General features: G+C 43.8%; 1 protein-coding gene across 1 annotated transcript in view; it reads left to right on the forward strand.

The window, feature by feature from the left end:
• Nucleotides 1–401: 401 nt before the first annotated feature.
• Nucleotides 402–15,237, forward strand: part of ST6GALNAC5 (ST6 N-acetylgalactosaminide alpha-2,6-sialyltransferase 5) — a 99,291-nt gene continuing 84,455 nt past the window's right edge. Inside the window, exons 1-2 of the mRNA XM_063427943.1 lie at nucleotides 402–751; nucleotides 3,871–4,053. Of these exons, the coding sequence (XP_063284013.1) occupies nucleotides 737–751; nucleotides 3,871–4,053 (198 nt within the window). The 5' untranslated portion in view covers nucleotides 402–736. The remainder of the gene's footprint in view (nucleotides 752–3,870; nucleotides 4,054–15,237) is intronic.

Below are 15,237 nucleotides of genomic sequence, written 5' to 3' on the forward strand. Positions count from 1 at the left end.
AACCAGATGCTGTTTCGGGTTCATTGTGCTAAATGTTGAGAGACATTCTATAGGCGTTGTACTAAAGATTCCGTTTCCATGGTGATTGCTCCTTGTTTAACATTTTGCTCTAGAATAGCACATGATGTTTTTGCCTTGATAAATCTCCCTCATTACTTTTAAACTCTTCCCATTCTGCCCTCCTGTTTTTATACAATGCCTGGAGCTTGTGCTTTATGTTAGTCTAATGTATTCAAGACCATAATAATTCAACAAACAGCATGTCAGTTGAACTGTATTAACTCCTTCATTACCACAGCACTAGGAGTATGGGGATGTAACCTGTTTGCATTCCCAGTAAGCTGTAATCCTCTGCATCACTGAAACTGGAGGCTGTAGGACCCAGCGGAAGCCGGCTGGGAAGGGAGCAGTTGTGTAGATCAGACAGAGGGTCCAGTTTAATTCTGTCTCTAATCTCTGCAACATCATCTCTTGCTTTGCTACCCCGGCTACTGCTCTACCTCCCATCACTTGCCCTGCCTCCCCATCACTTGCACTGCCACACTATCTCTTGCCCTGCTTTCCCAGCTCCTGCCCTGCCTCCCTTGTCCCCTGCCTTACCTCCAAAGCTACTGCCCTGCCTCCCCAGCTGTTGCCTCCCTGCGCCCTCTCCTGCACTGTGTACAATGGCAGCAGCATATAGGAGAGTGCCGGGTACCTAGCTGCACAGCCGGCTCCTTGCTGGGAGATACACAAGATGAAGACTCTGCTGGTGAGTCAATTGTTGCAACTAATTGTCTGATACTGTCTGGGCACAGAGGTGGCAGCGAGTGGGCACTGCACCCTGATAAGGAATGGCAGAGGGGTAAACTTTCCCAAACACATGGTGTTGGCATTATTGCATATGCAGGGTGCAGAGGGTCTGCCTGGCATGGCGTGGGGGGTCTGTTTGCATGGGGGGGCATGTTTGCATTTTGCGTTTTGCATTTGGCATGTTGTAAGGGGTGTGCTTAGCATTGTGTGGGGTATCTACTGGGCATGGTGTAGGGGCTCTTCTTGGCATGGTGTGGGGGTGCTTGGCATGGTGTATGGGCTCTGCTTGGCATGGTGTGGGGGTGCTTAGCATGGTGTGGGGGTGCTTGGCATAGTGTGGTTGGTCTGCTTGGCATGGTGAGGGGGTCTGCTTGGCATGTTGTGGGATGTCTGCTGGACAGGGTGCAGGGGATCTGCTTGGCATGGTGTGGGGTCTGCTTGACATGGTGTGGGGGTATGCTTGGCATTATGTGGGGGTGCTTGGCATGGTGTGTGGGTCTACTTGGCATGGTGTGGGAGTCTGCTTGGCATGGTGTGGAGGGGTCTGCTTAGCATGGTGTGAGGGATCTGCGTGGCATGGTGACAGATCATGCTGGGATGTAAGTGGCCCCTGATGTGAGGTCCTGTAGGGCAATTTGATCAGACACGGATCCTTAGTTAGGGGTAGTATGATGTCTGACAGTAGTTGAATGTTTATTAGACATGTTTGTGACAGTCAGTGCATGGTATACAAGCTACTGTGCAACATAGACACAACTTGGGCTGATAACGTGTACCCTGATATTACCCATACCCTGCAGGAGTATATAACTAGTACCCTGATATTACCCATACGCTCCAGGAGTATATAACTAGTACACTGATATTACCCATACCCTGCAGGAGTATATAACTAGTACCCTGATTTACCCATACCCTGCAGGAGTATATAACTAGTACCCTGATATTACCCATACCCTGCAGGAGTATATAACTAGCACCTGATATTACCCATACCCTGCAGGAGTATATAACTAGTACCCTGATATTACCCATACCCTGGAGGAGTATACAACTAGTACCCTGATATATTACATACCCTGCAGGAGTATATAACTAGTACCCTGATATTACATACCCTGCAGGAGTATATAACTAGTACCCTGATATTACACATGCCCTGCAGGAGTATATAACTAGTACCTTGATATTACCCATACCCTGCAGGAGTATATAACTAGTACCCTGTCTTACTCATACCCTGCAGGAGTATATAACTAGTACCCTGATATTACCCATACCCTGGAGGAGTATATAACTAGTACCCTGATATTACACATACCCTGCAGGAGTACATAACTAGTACCCTGATATTACCCATACCCTGCAGGAGTGTATAACTAGTACCCTGATATTACCCATACCCTGCAGGAGTATATAACTAGTACCCTGATATTACCCATTCCCTGCAGGAGTATATAACTAGTACCCTGATATTACCCATACCCTGCAGGAGTGTATAACTAGTACCCTGACTTACCCATACCCTGCAGGAGTATATAACTAGTACCCTGACTTACCCATACCCTGCAGGAGTATATAACTAGTACCCTGATATTACCCATACCCTGCAGGAGTATATAACTGGTACCCTGATATTACCCATACCCTGCAGGAGTATATAACTAGTACCCTGATATTACCCATACCCTGCAGGAGTATATAACTAGTACCCTGATATTACCCATACCCTGCAGGAGTATATAACTAGTACCTTGATATTACCCATACCCTGCAGGAGTATATAACTAGTACCCTGATATTACCCATACCCTGCAGGAGTATATAACTAGTACCTTGATATTACCCATACCCTGCAGGAGTGTATAACTAGTACCCTGATATTACCCATACCCTGCAGGAGTGTATAACTAGTACCCTGATATTACCCATACCCTGCAGGAATATTAGACTGATAACTAGTACACATACCCTGCAGAAGTATTAGACTGATTACTAGTACCCTGGTATTACTCACAGCCTGCAGGAATATTAGACTGATAACTAGAACGCTGGTATTACTCACACCCTGAAAGAGTATTAGACTGAGAAATAGTTCTGTGATTTTACCCTATCCCCTGTAGGGGTATCTGCTAGTGAACTGACCCCTTGCTATTATCCGTACCCTGCCAGAGGATCAGAATAGGAACTAACATCCTGCTATTATTCAGCAGGAGTATCTATATATGTACATAAACTGGTATCATCAAGTGTTAAGGCTGCATGTGCACTGGTAGTCATATTCTGCATAAGTAGTTGACTTTCCATCAGTTGCCATACTCTACCGGGGCATCTAGCTGTTGGTTGGCATTCATACCCTGCAGGGGAATCTGGCTGTAAGCTGTCATTTGTACCCTCCAGGGGCAGCTGGCTATAAGCTGGTATTTGTACCCTTCCGGGGCATCTGGCTGTAAGCTGGCATTCGTACCCTGCAGTGTTAACTGACTTTGTGCTATAACTCACCATCTGCCAGGGTAACTGAATATATGCCAAAAATATGTATATATCATATTTATTTTGCCATAAATAATAAATCTCTGCAGGGCTAACTGACTTTGCACTAGTAGCAATGCCATACTTTGGCACCATACTGTACATCACCACTGTTACATGCAGGGGTAGCTGACCTTATACCCAGCGCATATACCTTCCAGCTGGCACTGAGTTTGCACTGGCATCAAGCCCCTGAAGAGGTGCCTGACTATGGGTGTCTAACTACCATGTCAGCTTACCCTGTAAAGATTTACCCAGATTAACCAGTAGGCATTCGGCACTCCAGCTGTTGTGGACTACATGTCCCATGAAGCTCTTACAGCTATAATGCTGGCAAAGCATTAGGTGAGAAGAAGCCATCCATAACATCTCCAGTGCCCGGGGTTGCCTACCCCGGCATAGAGAACAGGGTACCTGCATATGTTTCAGCTCTTGTAACTTGCGTCATGCAACTGGATGATGGGAGTTGGTGAACTGTGTTTCCCAGTACCTGGGTATGTAGGCGAGTCTGTGGGGTATTGCTGACAGTGGTCTTCCTTTCTACAGCGCCATGGCCTGGCAGTGTTCTTTGCTCTCAGCACCATGTGTACCAGCTTGGTGATCATGTACAGCAATATGTACAGTGTGAAGGTTCAGCAGACCCAGCATGGAACATCTATAAGGAGCACCCCCAAGGAGTCTCCCCCCAGCCCTGTCCTAGAAGGGTACATCAGCGTCGTAGACCACAAGGCAAGTAAATAAATCTATCTGCGTCTGGCAGCCGACCAGACATCATCTCTCCGGCTTCTCTCTGCTCTCATGTGATTAATGGCCATCCTTGCAACTTTTTTGGGGAGGGGGTAGACCTGCCTGGAAGGGGGATGTATAACACCATTGATTTTATTGGTGACATGCGGAGAAACTTGTTCAAGTGGTGTTCGATGGGCTGATAATATTATCACGTTTCCAAAAAACCACTGGCCCCTGTGACAGTGTGTGCGACTGGGCATTAACCTCAGCCAGCCCCGATAGCCTTTGAATGCCAGGGTGGCATGAATTACATTGCTCTTTCTACTGGCACTTGTAATGTTAAAATGGAAGCCAAGGCTGCAATATGAATCCCTTTAATTTCCCAGGGCAGCCAACAATTAATGCAAGGGGGATTTTACAAGCACATGCTCTAATCATTTATACTGCCTGCCATTATTTGATTTTACTCACCCCCCCTCACCTCACACACATTATTGAGTTTCGCAGCTTTTTGTACAGAAGCCAGGGGAATTGTGAAATTCAATGCAAATTTTACATTTTTTTTAGCCCTTAATTATAGATGTAAATAATTACAACAATTAAAAAAAGAATGTTACATTTAAGCATTGATTGCGTTATACTGCTGAAAGTTTAGATATCGGATGTGTAACAGAATCCTTTGTAGTTATGTGCTTATTTGCCTAAATTGAAGATTACATTTGTTGAATTTATACTATGTTATTTCTAAACATTAATGGGAAAGGGTGTCAGTCGAAAAGCAAGAAATGATGAAAATGGTCAATGTGCAATTTTGAAATTCTACAGAATAATTCTATTAGTGAAATAGATGCATTTCTCTGCTATAAAGAAGAATGGGTCATTGAACCTGGTACCGGTTTCTGTTTGTTTAGCACAATGGGTGAGTGGAAGTGTGAAAAGTGTCTGTAAAGAGGGTGCTACAAACTAAGAACTCGTGATATTGAACCTATACATCTGGATATATCATGGAATGTTACAAACGCATCTTGTGATCCGTGATAAGTGTGGCCGTTGTTCCCTTAGCCCCTTAAGGACACACGACGTGTGACATGTCATGATTCCCTTTTATTCCAGAAGATTGGTCCTTAAGGGGTTAAAGCCATCTCTGTCTTTTCAATTTTTTTATTGTAGTCTTTACCTTACCTACAACTTCAAGTTAGATCTTTTTTTTCTTAGTCACCGTATGACCATGGAAGACAGCACCGTTTTTGTTTGTTTCCCTGAGATCCTTTAAATGTTTTAAGTTTCTGTCTTGCCACCTCTCTCTGGTTCCTGTTGACATATATACGTGTAAACATGCATGTCTAGGATTCGGTTGCCTGGAGTTTTTTTGGAGTTCTAGTTGAGCCTGTCTCATGGTGACTAAGTTAAGTTGATGCTGAAGTCTCATAGTGAGACTTCTTTTGATTGAATTGTAAATGTGTGGTTCTCCAACAAGACCTTATGCTGCGATGTGTTAGTGCTGATGAAACATGCTAGCGTGGAGCTTCTAGCTGTCTGTGTGAGAAAATTAAGTTTGAATGCCCAGATATGGTCTCTTGGGGATGCCTAATACTGTGTTATTCAGGCTATTACCTGGTAATTAGTTAGTTTGAAATGCTATACCATCTAGAGTACTCTGGAGTGATATAACTAATTATCCAAGTCTGGGTCCAGGTCTCTTGGAGATACAACGTTAGCTTAGAGAGTTAAACTGGAATTTCATGGTGCCATAAGTCTATCACATATCACGGGTTCATGGTACCATCACAGTAAGTATGCAGGTTTAGGTTGTTGCATTATCCCATAGTTCCCTCTCATTACAGAGTTATTGACTAAAATGTGAGTTCAACGTGCATGTCAAATTTAAAGTCAAAATAGCCAAACTGGAACGATTCTCCAAGTCAGTTATGCTTTCAGCTCTGCTACTTTGGCCTTAAATTTGAAATTCACTTTCTCACATCCAGTGAGTTCAAGTCCAGTCTGTGGTATTGCCTCGTTATGGTAAATGTGAAGTCTGGGCAGTGGATTGGTCTATGGTACCCTTGCTGTAAGTGTGCAAGTCAATAAACTCCAAGAACATCCCCAGACAGTATTGCCGTAAGTACTGTGTGTGTTAACAATATCACATTTAACAGGATACTACATTGCTCCCTGGTTTAAAACCTCTTTAAATGTTCATTAGATTTTGCTTTTCCAAAAGTGTGTTTAATATTTAGCATTTACTGTATCTATGTGTGTACCTAAGCATTTGATGCAGTTACTGTTGTACACAGCTTTGGATCTGTCCTATAGAAATGTGGCAAATATATATATGTATCCATATACTAATGTAACGCTAAAATGTAGACTAGCATAATCCAACTGGTCTATTGGATAAGCTTGTTGTCTGCTAATAGAACAGTTAATAGATAACAGTGTACGCTCAGCGGTGTAATTGCTCAGCAGTAGAATAATTTTTAAACAAAACTTTCACTGTTTGTAGCTAAGGTTTTCAAGGCCAGCAGGTATGTGATGGAGTTCTCCGACTGTGAAGAATTACCCTCCTCCCAATTAGTAGAGTCTACCTTCCCCCACAGGTCAAAGTGACATAAAAACACGTCCAACAGCAGTGAACGAAACACCCCTGGGGACATAAGGGACAACCTAAACTATGAGGTCCAACCACCCTAGCCCTACACTGAGAATACAAGACAACACTAACGTCATAGCTCAGTGGGCCTCTAAGAACAAAACATACGGATTCTATGTAATGATCCCCTTATTTGTCATACTTTAACACGCATAAGAAATAGCACCCTGTTTTGGGACACAAATGATGAATATTACACTGTTGAACTTCTGTAGCAAAACAAATGTTAATGTCTTGTTCCTCTGATACTCTGTAACCAGGGGCGGGCTGGGAAGGGGGGCAGGGAGGCAATTGCCCCCCAGGCTGCCCTAAATCCAGGGCCGCCAGCATCCAGCAAAAAAAAAATAAAAAATCTGAATCCCCTGCCTCTGGCTGAGGACTCAGATTTTTCAACTTACCTCACTCTTCCTGCAGTCAGTGGCATAGACATAGAACACATAGACGCCGCACGTCTATGGCATTGTGTGCTGAGCGGCGAGGAATGCGGCTGCCATCTTGGACCGGTCGCCGCTCTACTGAAGCTATTGAAGAACCCTTAGAAAGTCCATCTCACAAAAGGCAAGTGAAGGACTTGGGGCACTTATAGTCCTTAATACCCCCTACCCCTTAATACCCCTAGTCATTAATACCCCTACCCCTAGTGCTACCCCATGTCATTAATACCCCTACCCCTACAGTATTAATACCCCTACCCCCGGACATACAGTGTTAATACCCCTACCCCTACAGTATTAATACCCCTACCCCCGGGCATACAGTGTTAATACCCCTACCCCTGGACATACAGTGTTAATACCCCTACCCCAGCAGACACAGTGTTAATACCCCTTCCCCAGCAGACACAGTGTTAATACTCCAGCACACTATGTGTATTAACACTGTGTGTGCTGGGGTAGGGGTATTAATGACTATGTGTGCTGGGATAGGCTGGGGTAAGGGTATTTAGGGGTATTAATGACTAGGACTAGGGGTATTAGGGGGTTGCCCCAAGTCCTTCACTTGCCTTTTGTGAGATGGACTTTCTAAGGGTTCTTCAATAGCTTCAGTAGAGCGGCGACTGGTCCAAGATGGCGCCTGCATTCCTCAGAAGAGCAGAGGAAGTCACGCCCCCTCCTCCTGACATCATCAGGAGAGGCCGACTTTGCTGCTGCTGTATGCTGTTGTATGCTGCTCCCTGCTGGATGCTGCCCATCCCTCCCTGGCCTAAGGTAACTAAGGGAGGAGAGAAATACACTTTAGTTTTTATTTGTTGTTTTTTTTACCCCTCCTCAGTCCCTTCCCCTGCTCAGCCTCTGTCCCCTTGCTCAGCCCCTTTCCCTTTCTTCAGTCCCTGTCCTCTTTTGCCCAGCCCATGTCCCCCCTTCCTCGCTCCCTGCCCCTTCCTCAGCCCCATGCCCCCCACTACAGCCCCATAACATCCCCACTGTCCCTCTCCCTCAATTGCAACCCATATCACCCACACCATAGCCCTTTCCCCAATTGTAGCCATCAACCTACTTCAGCCCCTATCCCCCCCTACATTTTGTAAACCCCAAATTACAGCTATACCCTCCACTACAGCCCCTGTCCCCCCATTACAGCCCTGTCCATTTACTCAGCCCCTGTATACTGGTCTTAAAAGTGTAAAGTTTGGGTGTATGTGTGTGTATGAGTATGTCTTTGTGTGCGCCAGTATGTCTGTCTATGTGTGCCAGTTTGTCTGTGTGTTAGCCAGTATGCCTGTGTGTGTGTGTGTGTCAGTATGTCTGTCTGTCTGAGTCAGAATGCCTGTAACAGTGTGTCGGTGCAATGGGCCACTTTACTGGATTTGCCCCCCAGGCCTAAGGCTGCCAGCCCTCCCTTGTCTGTAACTGTATAACTTTCTACCTATTGACAAAAAACAATAAACAAAGATTGACATAAAAAAGGAGAGTCTACCTTCCTGTTAGGAGAATAGATGAACACTGGTGTACGCTAAGCCTGACAAGATAAAATCCCCTTTTTTATTAATTCCTTTTCACTGATATCATGTATATATTCAAGATATTCAAGATCTTAATTTGTGTGCTCTCAGAACCAGTTCTGATTACTTCTCCTCTACTGTACTAAAGACATGGACCTATAAGTCCAATATTCTGGCCTCTGACTGGTCTATCTTCTGTCTATCTTCTGACGTCTATCTTCTGTCCGTACTCCCACCTCTGATGCTCGTCTTCAAGACTTCTTGAGGGCTGCACCGTCCCTGTGGAACTCGCTTCCCTCCTCCGTTAGATGCTCACCCAGTCTCCACTCCTTCAAACAAAATTTAAAAACCCACTTCTTCATAAAAGCGTATTAATTAAACTGTTAATAGCGCCCGACTGATTCCTCTATTGCAACTGTCATTAGTCTAATACTATCCTTACCGTTTGTATCACTTTACCCCACTCCCTCTAGCATGTAAGCTCATTGAGCAGGGCCCTCAACCCCTCTGCCCCTGTGTGTCCAACTTGTCTGGTTACAACTACATGTCTGTTCGTCCACCCATTGTAAAGCGCTGCGGAATTTGATGGCGCTATATAAATAACATAATAATAATAATAATAATAATAAAAATAATAAATGGAAAAGGCTAGTCAGAGGATATTGGCTTTTTGTGAATTGGCTATTTGGCTAACAGGAATTTCAGTATGCTCACAAAATACACAGTGCACTAGATAGCCAGGAACGTGCTGAATTGTGCGTACTCACTGGCACTCTGTCTTGGGAATTTTGCTTAAAAAAAGACTTGTCGGGGCGGGGCCTGACAGCCAAGATGGCCGGACGTGCTCCCCAAGAGCTCGTGCACCAGGGGGCATTAAAACGAGAACCTAACAGAAATCTCCCTTGCTAATAACCCATGGTGCCCAAAGAAAGATACCGGACCACACCAGGACCAGAACGGTACCAAACGTGAACCGATACGCCACACGAGCACCCGATCCGGCCTCGCGGCCTAAACTGAAGTGGAGCCTGCAGCCTGGGGGAGGCGGCCGATCGCCCAGCACAGGACCCGCTTACACGCAAGTCATTAACTTAGCCCTGCAACCCCCCCCTTTGGACCGGCGGGGGATATCCCGGTCCTCGTAGGGGACGAATTCCCCCAAAGCGAGACAACACTAACAGGAAAACGAGGCGGCGGAGGCCCAAGCAAGATGGCGCCACGAGCACAACCCACGACTACAAGCCTCCCTGCTAAACCACCCGACTGCACGCTGAAATTCTATGAGCGGCTTTGCACCGGTCTATGGACCAAGTTCAGCACCAGGGGAAGGCTCTACAGGCAGGCACTAAAAGCAATGGCGGCGTGGATTCGCCCTGCCACCCGGCGCCAAATGAGCGGAGACCCGCCACAAGCCCCCAGAAGGGCCCGCAGACAGAGGAGAAGTCTCAGACCGGGGCGACAGGTAACTGAGACACCCCTGACAGACGCCTACTCTAGCCCTCGTGCATGCCAACACGGGACTCCACAGTACGCCCGACCCGCTAACTACTCAGCGGCACCTAAAGCCCGCAACCAACAGAGAACATCCCAGCGACTACAGGACAGCAAGGACAATCGGCATATCGAGCGGGCCCGTACGGAGGACGGAACCAGGTGGAGATCCTCCCTGGGAGCCAGAACCCGATCAAGTTCTGCACGCTACCACCGTCCCGAACCCTCATGCCACGTCCTCCGAGCCGGCATCGGCTGACTGAGACGGACCGACCCAGACACAGACTGTGCCCCTACAGGCCCAAATGCAGAGACACCGAGAATTTCCTTCACACAGTCTGTGTCAAAGTGCGGCTGTTAGTAAACCCTGGGATTGCAGCTATAAAGACTCTCTTTACCGCAGCTGAACACGGTTTCTACTTAACAGATACTTAAGTTTCTCAGAACGTTCCCAACCAGGCACCACCACCCCCGCTGATATTGATGCTGGACTTGACACTGGACCTTAGAGCTGCCAGATAGGGACACTATGCGCTCGGAGATGTTCACTGAGGGCCCAATTTTAACCCCTTGTCTACCGCAGCACTGATGATCTCAAGCATGCATGCCACTCTAAATATACCAAGTAATGCACTAGCCTACATAATACAGCACATAGGATGTCCTCAAGGGAGACAGTACTGCCTCTCTCCTTATTGTTATTGCCAGCCAACTCAATATGTGTATATCGTGTTAAGTAGCACCTCGGACATAACATGTTTAGACCTGTTTAATACTCTACAAATGTGTTTATTAGTTGCCTACACTCAGGCTAATTTTATGATTTATGCATTTTACTGTATCTTACCTTGCCTTACTTGATTTGAAATTAACTTTAATTTACTTTGCTTTACTTTATAGCTCAGATAATAGCAGTATAACACGTCTAAGGGATGCTGTCTTGACTCCTGGGCAAAATATAGCAATGTGTTTTTTCTCGACATGCTCTGAGAACCGTGCCTCCACATAGAGAATCATAAGCCTGACATCTAACCCTACCCCAATGTCTTAGTTATGTACCTAAGCTTGATAAAATTGTGTTGATACTTCTACATTACTCTATAACTTAAAACAGGCTTGGGCTCTTCCACATGTACATGCTACACATAGTAGACCCATACTGTGATTAATGTGATAAATTGGTAGAACCTATCACAGCCCGTATATCGGACCAGCGAGACTGTTCTCTATTCTACAAGGTTCTAGGCTTTATCTTGTTATTAATAAGTTTTACCTGTTACACTAACCTGCTTTTCAAATATCATATGCCTAAAACAAAAAAAGAAGTGCAGACACCTCTATGCACAAACGTTTAACTAATGTGCCTTAGTTTCTCATACCTGACTAAAACTGTATTGTAATATCATATGCCACGTTATGTTTGCTTGAGACTGCTGTTGTGGCTGATCAAGCCTTTTGTTATACACTGCACAACAAAAATAAAGAATTCAAAAAAAAAAAAAGTGATAAGAAGTAAAAAAAAAAAAAAAAAAAAAAAAAAAAAAAAAAAAAAAAAAAGACTTGTCAAGCACGCTGACAGTGTGGGTAATATTGCTGTTTACAGAAACACATACAAATGCAGAATGCCTTTACATAGCAAATCTTGCCAAATGGTCTGGGGATTAGGTCATTGGCTGCTTGGGTCCAGGATAAGGGCAGATGGTTAGGATATGCTTATCAAGTCTTCTGTTTGTAGCAGGCCTTTCAATAAGAACTTATTATTTTATTCTGGTAGATCTTTGGAGAGGAAAAGTCACAATGATCGTGGCAAAGAAAATGTTAATAGAATCTAACATTGATGCCGAAATCTTCCCCAAGTAGATCAAAGCAGACGACGCATTATTTTTTTATTTTATGTATTTTTTTTTTTTTACAACTTCTCAGCCTTTCACTCGTACACATTGTATCCACCACCCTCCATGCAAATCGGATGCATATATCAGAACTTCACCCATTTCAAAGACAAGGCTCACAGCAGGAAGCACAGTTTGCCTCTATATTAGGATGTGCGGTTAGTGTGCTATCATTATAAATTAATAGCACGTAGTCCAGAAGTTACAAAATAGCCAAACATCCCAATCTGCCTGCTGTACGCAGATTCATTACAAGCAGTCCGGCTTTATTTGCTATAAACTGCACATTTACAATTTACAGAATAAATTAGAGGCCTTTGGCCTTGGTCGCAAATTGGAATTAAGCACAAATTGTTGTTGCCCATGCTTCGAAATGAGCTGATGCTTCCCCCTTCTATAATGTAATTATTTGTTTAAAGATTCTTTTAATTGATGATAAAAAAGAGCATTGATGTTTGTACACATAATATCGACTACGTATCATCACACGCCTTTGACATATACATGAACAACGTAACAGAAATAAAATTATAAATACAAAGTAATTTAAAAAAAAATGTTGCTCCCCGTTATCACCCCTTCTATATCCCTCAACATCTTAAACAGCCAACAAGGGACCACAGCTTTGTCATAGTGGGTGTGGCTGGAAGCGTGAGTAAGGGGGGGGGGGGGGTCTTTACAATAAGAATTTATGTGTATTCTGATCTCATTTATGTAATTAGAAAAAAGCTATTTAGAACAGCACAAGATTTATTTATTAACCCGTTGCTAAATATTTAACTATTGTGATCCAATGTCGGATCCGTGCCGGGTGCGATGCGTACCTTCGCAGTACCTAGCATGGAGGATTGGCGGTACTCTCCAGGGAGGATCCGCCATCGGACCGCAAGAGGTAAAATATTTTGTAGGATATATTCCAACACAGGACCGCAAAGAGTTAATATAAACACATTTTTAAAGTTATATAATGTACTTTGCAGAGGAACTGTCGCCGTTAAAGAAGCAACCCTGTTCCTTCACCCCAGTAATAGAGTGGAGTGGTGTGAATACAGCGGTGGAAGTAAGTAATAAAGCGTATTTAGCTCTGCCGCACTGCCGCAATTTCCGGGCTTCACCGCCCCATGATAACTTCAGGGTGTATGCACAAGCATTCTACCATCTCACAGAGAAATTCCATTTGCATTGACCGGCAAAGGTATGTAAGCTAAAATATAAAGAAACAAAAGGCTTGGTTGCGCTTAACGTGAGCAGTGGACAGTTTGCCTTTAACCCCTTAAGGACCAAACTTCTGGAATAAAAGGGAATCATGACATGTCACACGTCATGTGTCCTTAGGGGGTTAAAGACGCATTAGTGTTGCATACCAACATTTCTGAGCTCTTAGTAAAAAGAGACACTTGGATAACAGGACAAGTGGATTTTGATCCCAAACAGGGGCTCTCACTTCCAACATATATCAAATCTAATGTCCTATCAACGTCATCCTTTAGTTTGTAAGTTTGTTTGAGCATGGCTTCATAAACTCGTGTTCATGCAAGTCAAATCTGCCTTGCTGAATTTTTTTGTTTGCTTTCTTCGAGCTTTGTACAGAACTGTGGAATATGCTGTCACTTTTTAAACAGTAATAAATGGAGTTTAAAGGTATGCTCCAGTCTCCAAGCACCATAACTACCACAGTGTGTGGTGCAAAAGGTGTTTATGTACAGTTACTGGTTTTTGTCAAACTGCTTTCAAGCGGTTTTCTTTTTACACGGATTAGAGCAATAGCATGCCTCCCAACCAACTTGATTTAGTCTGGACAGTCCTGATTTTTTAATCCTATCCTGCCGTGACAACTTAGGTCCCTGGTGTCCCGTTTTTGAGGACATTAGAGAACTGTCCCCAACAAGCATAGCGGCCCTTTATAATACACACTTGTGCTATGATCAGGGCACGAGGACCATGCAGGGAGTTCCGAAACAGACTGCTCTCTGTAGGCTGAACGCCAGTCTAACCTGCCAGTAAAAGAGGCTGACCTGAACCTATTTCCTAGTGGGTCCATCCCTCTTTGGAAAGAGCTAGTAACTCGATTGCGTTATTGGTCCGCCCCTACGCCTCTCCCACTCACATCCCTTTGCAATAAACCAATAAACTTGATATCTAATTGGGGCATAGTGCAAATGATCAATACATAGGAGTGCAGGGCGGGTGCAGGGTGGAGATTAGGGGAGGTCAATGAGGTCTGGTTTTGAACTAGCAACACCCCCTGATTTTAAAGTGGCTTTTCAGCAGTGATACAGTGATTCCAATATTGAAATGGAGCTGTCATCATAGGGTATTATTATAGAAAATGAATGATAACATAGAATATAGATTTGTTTAATGCATATATGTAAGTAAATACCCTGCACTTAATAAAAAGGTATACATTTTCATTTAAAGCTAAAATATCGGTTTTGGGAAAAACAATATCTAAACTGGCTGAATTTTTTATATAATAGTCTACATTTTGCAAACAATTTCTACATTTTCAAATAGGGAAAATAAAAAATAAAAAATGCTGGCATGGGGTGCAGAGTAATTTCTTGTACTGTTACTCCTAATGATCACAGGGCATAAATCTGGAAGGTTGTTTTTTTTTTTTTTGGGGGGGGGGGTTACATTTTTAAATTTTCTTTATATTTTTTATTCCATATTGAGAAAGAAAAACTGTCTCATTGAAATGTTTAGCTGTGCAATAATTGTTTTAAAAATCTCACTAGTTTCCATTTTTTTACTTGCCCTATCTGGCATGGTGGTCACAGCCTATAAATTAGATTAACCCCTGTAGGTTCCGTACATACTGTACTACCAAAAAAATACCAAGTCATTATGGGCCATTATTGGAGGTAAGTGTGTTTTTTTTTTTTTTTTTACATAATTCCGCAGCATTTTTCACCCCAGTTAATGCGGCTATGACATTTAGGAAATGAGGGAGACAGTCCCTTCCAGCAGAATGACAGGTACCCTTAAGGTACAACCGTTGGAACATATTTTGATACAGATTTTCTAATAAAGAAAGATACATGTTAGAAAAGCAACTATGGCATAGCAGGAAATAAAGATTAGCTTTGAAATAGTCCAATAACGGCAAAATGTTACCTTCTTTAATAAAATTCACATTCTACACAGCAAAGGAAAACAAAAATAAATGTCTTATACCAGATGTCACCAGGCAAGCAGATGTGTCA

This window comes from Pelobates fuscus, chromosome 7 (assembly GCF_036172605.1).
Source record: "Pelobates fuscus isolate aPelFus1 chromosome 7, aPelFus1.pri, whole genome shotgun sequence".
NCBI lineage: Eukaryota > Metazoa > Chordata > Amphibia > Anura > Pelobatidae > Pelobates > Pelobates fuscus.